Raw genomic sequence first — 12,990 nt, 5'->3', positions numbered from 1 at the left:
GGCACTCGGGGCAGAGCAGGCCGTGAAGGTCCCTCCGGCACTCGGGGCAGAGCAGGCCGTGAAGGTCCCTCCGGCACTCGGGGCAGAGCAGGCCGTGAAGGTCCCTCTGGGACTTGGGGTGGAGCAGGCCGAGGGCCCTGCCATCTGGGCTGGGCAGGGGACAGGAACACAGACCACAGCTGTAGGGAACCCGGCTGGGCAGCCGGACGGGACCGGCGGGACCCCCGCGGGCCGGACCCTGGGAAGATCGCAAGCCGAGACCCCTCAAAAGGGTCAGGATCCGCCGGCTGGGCAGCTGGAGGTCTGGCCGACCGGGAGGCAGCCCGACCACGGCGCCTCCGTGACCGCCCGCCCCGGGCGCTGGGAAGCTCAAGGGCGAGGGACTCCCAGTCGCTGGGTGGCGAGTCCTCCGGGTCACTCCACCACCCCGGTGGCATGATAAACAAAAAAAAAAAAAAAAAAAAAAAAAAAAAAAAAAAAAAAAACTCTGCTGGGTCCCAAACTGGCTGGATTCTTCTGTGACAGTACGGGTGCTGGGACCCAGGCGCAGAGTGGGGGAAGGAAAACACGAAACTCAAAAAGGGAAAATTAACAAAGATTTTACTAACACAAAAAGGCAAACACAAACAGGGAACAGGCAAGGCCACAAAGAGCAAAACAACAAACTCAAAATATTCTTAGGAACAAAAAATAAACAAGAACAGAACTACACTAGTACAGAAAACCAAACGGCAGAAACGCACAGAAACACACAAGCGGAAACAAAGTAGAAACACAAACCGGTCAAAAACATAGGCGGGAACAAAACAGATCTCAGGAACAAACACGGGAAACCAGAACATAGACAGGAATGCATGGAGCAGATTTGAGGAGGGGAGCACAGAACAAGCAGACATACCGCAAGAATCCAGCACCTGAGTCAAGGAAGAGGGCAACTTAAATAGACCACACTGACGAGACACAGGAGGGCACCATGAACAATCAGGCCACGGAAGGGGAAGGGAAAACGAGACAGCCAGAAAACAATGATTAGACAATTGGAAACAATCATACAATTAACACAGGGGGAGCAGGACACAAAACAGGAGTGCCGCCATCTGGTGGCCCAACAGGGAAAACGCAGACAGGAACGCAGGACCATGACAATAGGCTATCTTGCCTCACCGAAATGAAATAAGATGTATTAAAAAGCAATGCTACCCAATATTTCCTCAATTCTTTCAAGTCACTTCAACCGGAGGTTTACCAGTCTGTGACTTTGTTAGTGCAGCACCATGACATATGCGTGAAATATCATTAGCAAACCTGTCCGTGGTTTTAAAGAAGAACACAGGCCAGTAAGCACAGAAGAGCTCCCGTTGAATCCATATGGCTTTGCAATGTTGTAGCCGGTTAATAACTGAAGAACGTGCAGACGGTACGTCATAATGCAGTGTATACGTTCGGTGAACGCCGGGTAGATATGGTGCAAAAGCAATAATTGAGAAGTAGTAGACAATTATTAGTGAGGGTAAAAGCAAGTTATAGAAATGTGTCCGTAGCTGAGCTTGAACCCAGGACCCTGTATTTCCAAGACTGTAACCTTGCCCACTAGGCCACAACAGACTAGCTGTTGAAACTAGAAATGTTTCAGAATAATTTGATTTGATATGATGATTTGGCTGATGTCGGTAAAGTGTCCAATGGGGAGACATGTTGTTAGTGGGATAGGCGGCAGGAAAAATAAGAAGAAGAAGAAGAAGAAGAAGAAGAAGGAGAAAACGCAAAATCCCCTTAGTTTGGGGCTTTATTGTGTGGACATGTGAAGTTGTTTATGAATTCTGTCTGTTGAAATGGGGTGAGAATGTACAGAATTTAATGTTTTTAAGGGCTGTCTGTGGCTGTTGTGGTTATTTCTGTGGGGAACCCTGAAAAGTGCCTCTCGGTACTGTATAGGTATGGGACATGCCCCCGCCAAGGCGATGAACTATCATTGGGGATGGCATACCTGCAATCCCAATGTATAAAAATACCCTTAAATAAAAGCTGAGAATGTGCAATTTAACCACGCGGGAATTGTTTGATTACAACTCTAAAATAGTGGAGTATAATCGTCTCTGCCCCAAATATTATGGAGCTCACTGTAAATATGTGCGCACACACACACACACACAGAAAGATCAAAAGTTAATTTTGAGACTAACTACTATCAGCTTGTATTGTATGGTATTTGGATGTATACATTTTGCCATTTTACAGAAACAACAGTTTTGTGTTATATAAACACACACAAACAATTGTGAAATAAATTTAGCCGCATATTTTCCATGCGGTTACAATATATTTCGGCATATTTCCTGAATAGGGGACATAAGGTGATTGTTTTTAACTTCGATAGTCAACGGAAGCAGAACCCATCTTTTCCCATTTGCCATTTAGTCTCCTATGTGTTTGTGACAGCTTGTGAAAGTCAAAATGACGAACGGGATGGATGATTTAAAGAGGACTGTGAACACGGCGGATAAAAGAGTGTTTGTTTTTTCTCAGCACCGCATGCATTATTAATGAATAATATAACACTGCATAGTCCAGAGCGTAATAACAGCTTCAGCGAATGAGCAGTGGTATAATTAGTTACCCACTTTTCAGATCACGAAAGCCAGATGCGATGGACTCTTGCATGTATTTCTTATTATTCTGGAGTTTTCGTTTTTATATCGTCCCACATGCTAATATTTGAGACCATATATAAATGTTATTTTGTTTCATTGTTTATTTTGTTCGGCCATTCGTTCGTAATAAGTAGGCTATGATATGTATCGATACGCGATGGACATTATGGAAGTTATCAAGCGATGCCTATTTAAATTCTTATGATTTCCGTCACAGAAATCACATACATGTTTCGTCTTAATGTGAATCTTTTCCCTTTTTTACTTTAATAATGCAGATAACGGAAACATATATACAATGATACAAGTGATTTCCCCTGTTTCCGTTTAGGAATATTCAAATGCGTGACGAAATATGGCGTGAGTGCCTCTGGTACAGTCGAAGAGATGCTCGTAGGGTTGTTCTCGATTTACACCCGCAGATGGCAGCCGTGAGGTTGCTGGTGTGGCACACCTCCCAACGTTGTGAAATCTCCGTGTTTTTAATTTATAGCCGCACCCCCGCCGCGCGGCTCGCCTGTGTGCCTGCCGGAATCGCACCACCCCATCCTCCTGTAACCATGGCGTATCCATGAAGAGGACAAGGTGGCACTCGATGCTCCAAGCTCAATTTTACTTTCGCAGTGATGTCTCGGTTTCTCCGCTTTCCTTCGCCATGTACGAGCTCCCTGGTTATCTGCTGTTAGCGCTGTTCATTTTCTCTGAGGATGCGTTGACGACGCGAGGGGAAGGTGGCTCCACCGCCGCTGGCCCAGCTGTGCTGACGGACAACAATGTCAACCTGATCCTGCAGAAGGCCCTCGCCAGGCCGCTGCGGCTTCGGCAGCTCCACCGCCAGGTCCGCAAGGCCTCGGTCTCCGCATCAGGTACCGTACGCTGCTACTTTTGGGTTGGGTCTGTGTTATTACGCTGACAAGAGATGCGGATACTACAAGGGGAATTGATGCTTAAGTTATTATTATTATTATTATTGTTATTATTATTAGAGTTGTCTCGATAATGAAAATAGGTATGAATTGAATATACAATTAGAATCTAGGTGTTAACTTGACGTATCTTCTGGCGATTACTATGATGTATTTAAATGTATATCTAATGTGGGTGGGCGCTGACATATCTGCTGTCAGCGCCGGCGTAGGACAGTGTGATTAAACGCTTTGGCAATGCGTCAAATTCGCGCACTTCAAGGAAAACCAGCATGGAGGTGTTTTCGTTCAGTTGATTCAGCTGATTAAGTAATAACAACATGACATACTGATACAGTTTCCTGATTAATCAAGCACGGTTGCATTTGCCTATACAATCTGGAGTATGCTCACCAAAGAAGGCAGCCACACGTCTCACCAGGGAGTTTGGCTGGCTAAAATCCAGTAGTTTTATTACTTAATGGACAGATCGATAGAAAACATGTATAGATACGTTATTGGTATACTACGTTGTCCGAGCCTAGAGAGATCTTGCGGTGCCCAATGTAGATTTTAAAGACGGAAGCGTGTAGGTTTTGTGCAGAAATACTGTGCTGTCAATTTTATTTATTTATTGCTTCTATTGCTTAATGCACAGATAGGTATGGACCATGTATAGATACGATAGCTGTCCCAACCTAGAGAAATCTTGCCGTGCCGAACGTATTTTAAAGACGGAAATACATTTTTGTGGAAAAATACTGTGCTATGCGAAGTTAAAAAGGATCGGTAACTATTACTAATGTAGGACTAAGACCCCTAGGGCATGATTAACCAATAAAATAATCTCTCTGTGTAAGTAGGAGAGTTAAACAAATCAAAACATTTCTGACATGTAATTTCACACAAGAAAAGTTATGAAGTGCTGTGGGGATACACAGTGTATTATATATGTAGGTATGCTTTTTAAATTTTTTTTTTTTTTTTTTTTTACATAAAAATGATTCCCAAACATTCCTTCTCTGGCAGACCCAGTAGACCTTGTGGCGGTAGATTCCGTTTCAGAAGCATCCGATCTTCACATGATACTTCACTAAAACTGGACACATACACGCTTTGGCAAACCTGCAAATGCTTAGTATATCAAATTGGGAGCAAGGGGATTAGCTTTTAGGGGTCTGTTCACCTCCTTTAATGTTGCTACCGTTTGATAATGGGACTAAGTTTCCCGTTGTAAAGGTGGGGGATTATGGGGGATTGTGAGCGCTCCGCTGCTGCAGTGACTAGGCCCTTTGCGCCGGTGGCTCTCGAGACCAGGCTTTTTCTAGCGAGTTCCAGTGGAGTGAGTCAGCCTTTACGAGATTAAGCAAGGGATTGTTTTCTCCATTAAGTGTTTCATTGTGGAAAATGACTGCCTTTCCGAAAACACTTCAGCTAAAGCAGCGCTCCAATTCCTGCAGATGAATCCACCTCTCTGCAGTATACCGTATGTTGTTCAGGGGAAGCTTGGCTCCTTTTCATGAAACCTGTCTGGTGTCCGGCCCTGTCTGTTGTCTTTTTATGCGACATGCTGTATACATATCATTTACTCACAGATATAATACATACTGTGATGACTGTGATGTAAACACAAACACAATCATATGTGCATTGGATCTGTCCAAATTACTTCTGGAGATTGTCTGTGTTGGATTTTGTTAGTATGAGGTCTGACTATAAACAGCCCAACATTTTACTGACTGAGACATCCCATAATGAGTGCGGGGGATCACGAGACAGCCCAGCCTGCTGTTCAGCTGCTCATAAGGTTGGGTGAAATGCTCACGCAGTAAACAGGAGAAACAGCGTCTCATTTTAAACTCACAGAAAGAGACAAGCCACACAGTTAAAAATGAAGTTCAAATGGATGACCGTGCGCATTAGACGCTTTGGTCAAACTGCACCGGAAATGAGTGTAAACAGGACCTCGGGTGCGTCAGCGGCGTTTCGTAATTAAAACCGTCTCTGTTGGAAAGCCTGACTGATATGGCCATGGACGTGCTGTGCGTGGGTGCAGCCACACGAACCCCTACAGTCCCCTTCTCCATCTGTTGTTTTTAGCCCTGTAAACAGGAGCAATTCTACAGCACTTCACCGGAGCACAGGACGATCTGCATGCTCCTGTTCAGATCAGGTCCCCTCTCATTATCATTTCATTGACAAAAGGAGGTTCTGCTGTATTCCCAGAGTGGCTAATACGTGTGTAGGAGTAGACTCTTTATTCAGAATGAGCCCATAAAGGGATTCTCTCACAAGCTCGCATTTGTACCTCACTGATGAGTGCAAGGTAGAGAAGCTTTTTGAATAAGCATTGATGTGCGCTTGAAATTTTATGGGGTACTCATGAAAGTATCTGGAGGAATCTTTGCGTTTGGTGGTACTTTTGCCAGTTTGGGTGCTTTGTGATTCTGTTCAGTGGTAAATCAACTCTGATAGAGCGCATTTACTCTAAAAGCGTACATGTGGTCCCTATTGGGCTAATATAAACTATTTAGGATTAGCACTGAACGACTGAATAATAGTTTGATCATTGTTCATTAATGTGCAGGAAACATCAGGCAATGGAGTCTTAAAGTTGGGGGAGCAGTTACTGAGAGTCTTATGCATTTGATGGGTAGGGTACCGAACCTGTGAGCTTCTGGTTACTATTGGAGCTTTGCTGGATTGTGGATGAGCAGATCTGGAGGTGATATCAAAGAGAACCTAAATTGTTGAATGTGGAACTGAATGTTTCAAGAGAGGATATGACAGGAGACTAAGGGCCAGATGTATGTACATAAAACCAGCGGCACAAGTTATGGCCTGACAAGGGTATGTTGCTACAAACGCAGCCTGCATGAAATTAAGGCCTTATTTACTACGGCTACAGCTGATTATGCAGTCAGTGAATGGGACTGCCTACTAATCACATTTCGCATTTGAAGCAGAACAAAGGTGGGTGGAATATCTGCATTGGACATGGGAAAACTAATTTAGCTTCTGGGGTGATGTAAGAGCATATCTATAACTACGGACAGGGCAGGACAAAATGGCGACTGTGAAATTCCAGCTGTGATATTTCAATTGCCGATAATCCAGATGAGAGATTGTAATGCTGTAAGCAGCAGGGCTATTGCAGGGATGGAATGGGAATGCTTGGGAGGTTCTAGGTCATCTTCTATTTCTCACAGAAGAGTAAATATTTCAAGGGCTGGGTGTTTGTCACAGGAGGAGCAGGTGTCACGAATTCCATGACTTTTATAATTTTTTGGCAGTTTTGTGTCTTTCCCTGTTTTTAATGCTTTCCGTGATTTTTCGGCAGTTTTAGATGGGAACTATAATGCAGCTGACAGTCAGTTGTAGCAAATGAATGTTTGACAGCCCCTGTCAACATCACTGATGTTGAGCGCTCTTTCTTCTGTAGCTACGGTAACACTACAGTACAATACAGTCATTGAAAACAGGCGCTCCATCAACGACTCAAACCTCACAATGTAGGCTAAAACATTGACCAAAACTAACTTAAAAAAACAAACAAAAACAACAACACAGTAACCCTGTTTATAATTATTTTATGAATGCAATTTCAGCATGTTCTTAAAAAAATATTATGTTAAAGGAAAAACGCGTACTTTCCCTGAATAAGGCTCGCAACAACTAGGACAGGCCTATATGGTCACAAGACAAGAAAGGGGTGTTATATTTAAATAGCATTTGGTTATTGAATCGTTGTGACTAAAGTGCCGCGTAACCTGGGCATTTTATATACTCCTAGCTTGGTTATTTTAAGGGGCTTTAAAAAATGTTTCCTGACTGGTTGTTGCTAGCCAACATTATAAGCGCCTAATGGCTATGTGCCTATGCTGGCTTTTAGACGTCTGTATTCTTTTAGCCAGATTGTGTCTCGCATGGCATTTTGCTCGTATTTCCCAGAGAATTGCTCTCGGACAGCCGTTAGCTAATTCGACCACTTTCTTGCTGATGAGAGGTTTTGTGATCTTCTGCCCTCTCTGGCGCATCCTAACTGTCTTTAGAGTTCACTCCATTTTTGGCTGGTTTTAGGGAGAATATATTCTATAAGGGAGAAAGGTTTCTGAAGTTTGGCTCTGTTATCACTTTGGCTGGCTTGTGCAAACAGAGTGATAAGGAGTTGCATTCACATTAATCTCAATAAATATGGCTTAATTCAAAAGGCGAGTTGTCTGATTGCAATAAAGGAAAATCCAACCATAGTAAAGTTCCCTCTCTGTAAAGTTCCTGATGAGCCTTCCTGATTTCTGCTCATTCAGTGCCTCGTGTCTCTACCCAGTGCAGGACATCAGCCGGGGAGTATGCGCTTTCCAGAGCTTTTGCTCCTGGCTGATGATGCCGTTCCCTATTCCCTGCCACCTTAGCCACTGTTCCTCATGCAGAACCAGCCAGCTCAGCAGCTTTACTCACTGAAGCTCCTGCCAAACAATGGCCACACAAACTTCCCTCTTTCACAGGCACTGACATGTCTGCTTCTGGGCATGTGTGTTCAGTATACATATGTGGCATCACATGAGAGGCATCAATTGTAAAGTGCTTTGGATAAAAGCGCTATATAAATGCAGTCCATTTACCATTTACCATATGTGCACATGTTTCGAACTTTATGCAGTATAACAGTAGCAAAAATAAACTCCAAAGCCATGCTTTTATGGAAAACCTTCTTCAATATACATGGCATCTCATTTACTCAAGTGTTTATTTTGCAACTTTTCTGTACTTCACAGTAGTACATTAGAAAAATGTGGAACAGGATCGCTTGTCTTTACTGATTACGTTACAGAGGATGGCAGCAGTAGGATGAATTGGGAAGTGTGCAGACAGGTTTTGTCTGTACAAAGAAATTCCACCAACATCATGAGCTACAGTTTCATCATGCAGCAATACAACCATAAACACACTGCTGTAGGGGACATACCACTACTTCTCATAGTGGGGCACCAAACTGTAGAAGATATACATCGATATCCTCACAGGTGGCGCCAGCATGTAATAATCAGTCTCATGATAATTATACAAACTATAAATTAGCAATTCAAATTAATGATTAAAATTATTATTATTAAAATTACACATTGTAGTCAATCTTAACCAAATCATAATATCATTCAGCTAATACTAAATTAATATAAATGATTTAGCTAAGGGGTGAAGGCATTCATTAAGTTCTTTGGATTAGCTGCGGCTGACTCAATTCAACACAAGGTAATATAAATACAGACAACCGTGTAAATTAAAGCCCGACCGATGTATCGGCCATTATTTGACTTTTTTGACGACATCGGGATCGGCAGTTATGCAGCCGATGTGTCCCGATTTTTAAATAAGTATAATAAACAAAAAAACATTGATTATTTATCTGTACTTGTCTGTTCGAAGGTTTTAATTGCTATTTACTAGAATTATCCAGTAGAGGGAGCTCTAATACAAGTGTGAACTGCAGCAGCTGACGCGCTACTTCTGTAATAAGACGTTCGTCACTCGTGCCTCATCCAGTTTTCTTCACTGCAAGACCTGTCTGCACAGATTCGATTGCCGCAATAAAGGTATGTATATTTAGTGAAAGTTTTTAATTAAATGCGTTTATACAACCACTATGTTTATCAATCCTCATTATCAAGCGAGCGAGCTAGCGAACATATTTGGTTCACTTTAGCAAGCTAGCTGGCTAGCAAGCCTTTATGAAGTGGCAGTGAGCACATAAGCAGCGTAGGATCCACATTTCCAGTAAAAGCAAGGTGTGGAGTTATTTTGATTTCACACACTTAAAGATGGTGTTAATATATATATATATATATATATATAATTTAATATCATCTTTTACATTTTTATCTAAAAAGTTCTTTGTGTGTTTATTTTTATTTTTTTGCTTATAAGTTAAATGTTCTTAAATATAGAAACTTTAATAAAATATAAGTTTTTCAAATTGATTTGAAAATGTTGCACTTTTTGACAAAATATCGGTCAAAACATCTGTAATGGTGGGCTAGGACTCTCCAAAATCGGGATTGGCATCGGACCCAAAAACCTGGCATCGGTCGGGCTCTAGTGTAAATATTATAAAGTTTATTAACCACAAAGTACAGAAAAGGCAAAGCACAATTCTATACAATTATGTATAACAAACTATGTGAGTGCATGTGAGTATGGGAGTGAGGAATGTTGGATGTTCTCCTACATGGGGGGTTGTGTACTGCGGACACGTGTTCACAGAGAACAAAGGAACAAGATGGAGTATGAATGGAGAGGTTTTTGAATATAGACAAAGCTAGTGAGAAGCAATGCTGTATGAACTGTACCAAACATGTATAGAGTAACTGAATAGCTGTCTATAGATGTTTGATAGAGATCAGCATGCCGGGTTTTGACCGGTTAGTAATTAAAATAGATCACATGCAAGATATGTTCTGTGCATGACATATATTAAAACTAACGCCGCTCGGTGGATGGCTTAGAGCAGGGGTGCTCACACTTTTTCAGCATGCGAGCTACTTATAAAATGACCAAGTCAAAATGATCTACCCACTACAAAAATGCAAAACATATATTTATTTACAAATATATTGAGGATTCTTTATATGTACAATGTATGTTGATGTTCCTTGCATAACCGCATGAGCCAATATTGCACAACACAACATAATTAACTATGTACATTTTTTTGTCATTACCTGAGTTTACTCTGATGACTTGCACTGAATTGAATCAGCCAGGGATACATAGTCCGGACAGTAGCTGCTGACAGCCAGCCTCAAGCACACTTCCAAATGTTCATCAGTCATGGTGGAACGGTACTTGGACTGACTAGCTTGTTAGTTTTGCTGCACTTGGCGCCGTTGTGTCAGAAAAATTCAGATGTCATCTAACTGGCTGCCCTATATCAATCAAGTGACGGGATGGCTGACGTCTATTTTTTTTAAAGGAAAAAATATGGTGATTTTCACACTTTCTCGGTTTTATGTGCTATTTGCACAACAGGAATTGAAGAAACACAATGAGCAAAGTATTAAATATGTCCGTTCTGTATTTTTGGAGAAATATGCGTTTTAAATTCATCGTCCTATTTTCAACCGGTTGAGAAAGTTGTCATTTTTTTGCGTCACGAATACAGTAACCACTCCCATTTCCACGCTCCGTAAAGAAATCTGACAGGACACACCGTCCTGCTGTTCAGACAATGCAAATATTTGACTAACGTTAGGTTCACTTAAATTAGAGTGCCTTTAGATTATTTCTGGTTATCAGAATATCAGATATTCATTTAGCTAGCTAGCTAACGTTAGCTAGCTAGGAGGTTTGCTTTCATAAGGCAATGTTATCGATAACGTTAGCTTGCTAGTTTGCTTTTATGAGGACGTTATAGTTGTGCTTTTATCTTAACTTGGCTAGCTAGATAGCAAAAATTATAATTGGATATAAGTCAACGTCCTTACCTTAGCTATCTATCGATACTTGATATACTATTAAGCTAGCTAGCTTGTGAAAATTCAGTCTCCCAAAGAGAGCGCGTAGCATGGGGGTAGCTATGGTAACGGGGCACGGTCTGTCAATCATAGCTAACTGACAGTTCTCATTACCACGTCCAGACGGTTCGGGTGAATTTTTATAGTGGGAAATTTAGGCTTAGAAAAATACGTTTTAAAGTACATTGAAATGACTGAAGAATAAAAAAATTATGCACATTTGTTTTGTTGTTGCTTAAAGACAACTGGGAAGTGTCACGTTCAACCACCATGGTACTCATGCGATCTACCAATACTACCTTTGCGATCGACTGGTAGATCGCGATCGACGTATTGAGCACCCCTGGCTTAGAGCCAATCGAACGAACGGAACGTTTACATTAATCATTAAACACAATAACCGTCACAGTTACATACATCCAATCATAAATGTGGCTAAATTCGGTCCGTCGCTAATTGCACTAAGCCCAGAGTTACAGCCGTACTTGAGTGTCCTTTGCTTTACGTTGGTTGTTTAAAATGTTTCCTGGTTTCCAGTGCGAAGTCTGTGGAGGTTGTGGTGGAAAGGGGAAGCTGGTCGCACATTCTGTTCCAAAACACGCAACCGGATCCTCCGTTAGCCGCTTGCTTCTTGGGACTCGCTCTGCAGGATGCGTCGGTCGTGCGTGGCTCTCCTGGTTCTTCGACCACCTCTAAAAATAGCGCTTCGTAGCGCCTCGTTCCGCCAGCAGCCACCGAGGATATTCGGGCCTGGATCCGTTGCAGGCCTTGCGAACTGTTCCTGGCGTTTGGACTCACGCGGGAAGGGAGACGGGAGATGGGTGGCGAGTCCAGGGAGAGGACAAAGGAGGCGAGAGCGGAATGGGAAAGAGAGGCGGAAAAGAAGAAGAGTGAAAAAGAAAGGGAAGAGCGAAACAACAGCAACCTTGGTTTAATTCAAGGCTGTGCGTTTCGAATGTACAGTAAGCCAATACTGTTACAGGAACGCTGTAGTAGGGGGCGTGGTTATGTGAGTCACTGAGGTGGACATATGGGCTTTGTAGTTTAAGTCTTTTGTAGGCCATGGTACCTACACTGCTTATGCAACCAAATAATTAATCAGTGGGAAAACAGTGGGACGTTTTGGATTGGCCAAATCAGTCACCTGATCCAAATAAGTATATAGCAAAGTATACAGCATATACTGTAGCAAAAATATATAGCAAGTATATAGCAAAAATAACAAATTTCACTCTTCTGTTCCCATACTTTTGGAGGGCACCGCATATGTGGCAATATCTATACAGAAATAAGTGGTGATCATTAGTGTATTTGCTGAAATATTGTGAAAATCTGCAACATCTTCATAATATATTTTATTTTAATACACTGTATATTTCTGTATGTGGAATTTTTTTAATTGTTTTGTCATGCTATGAATCACCATAATGCTGTGCAGATATTGATGTGAAAGCATTGATGTATGATGTGATGCAGATTATGCAGATTGTACATGTAAAAAGCACCATGGTTATGTTTACAGGCTGCAAATCTCTAACAGGATTAGCCCTTATCACAGGGGAAGAAAGACTATTATGAATTGCCCCTGTTTTCTTCTATTGTCCTTCTGTGGAGACAAATCTTTGGTTGAAAATGTTCATTATTGGCAGTTGAAACCATGGATGAACTGTGTATAGATCTTAACCAACAGTGTCCACGCAGTTGTAAGATGTTTTCTCTGTGGCCTTATCCATTTCTCAGATTGATATTAGAGCACATTAGACAGATGTTGTTCTGAGATAAAACCATCAGCCAGATACAACAATGATTATAGTGAAAGAAAAACAAAGAAGTGTTAGGCCAACGAGGTCTGGACCAATCAAAAGCATGAGGCTGACGGTCTGAGCCAATCAAAAGCATGCAGCTGACAGTCTGCACCAATCA

General features: G+C 42.0%; 1 protein-coding gene across 1 annotated transcript in view; it reads left to right on the top strand.

Moving 5' to 3' along the window:
- The first annotated feature begins 3,024 nt into the window (after positions 1–3,024).
- Positions 3,025–12,990, top strand: part of fam171b (family with sequence similarity 171 member B) — a 28,071-nt gene continuing 18,105 nt past the window's right edge. The window contains exon 1 of the mRNA XM_064310728.1: positions 3,025–3,517. Within this exon, the coding sequence (XP_064166798.1) occupies positions 3,223–3,517 (295 nt within the window). The 5' untranslated portion in view covers positions 3,025–3,222. The remainder of the gene's footprint in view (positions 3,518–12,990) is intronic.

This window comes from Anguilla rostrata, chromosome 15, assembly GCF_018555375.3.
Source record: "Anguilla rostrata isolate EN2019 chromosome 15, ASM1855537v3, whole genome shotgun sequence".
In the NCBI taxonomy this organism is placed as follows: domain Eukaryota; kingdom Metazoa; phylum Chordata; class Actinopteri; order Anguilliformes; family Anguillidae; genus Anguilla; species Anguilla rostrata.
Note: the sequence above shows the minus strand (reverse complement) of the source record. Positions and strands in the feature narration are given on the sequence as shown.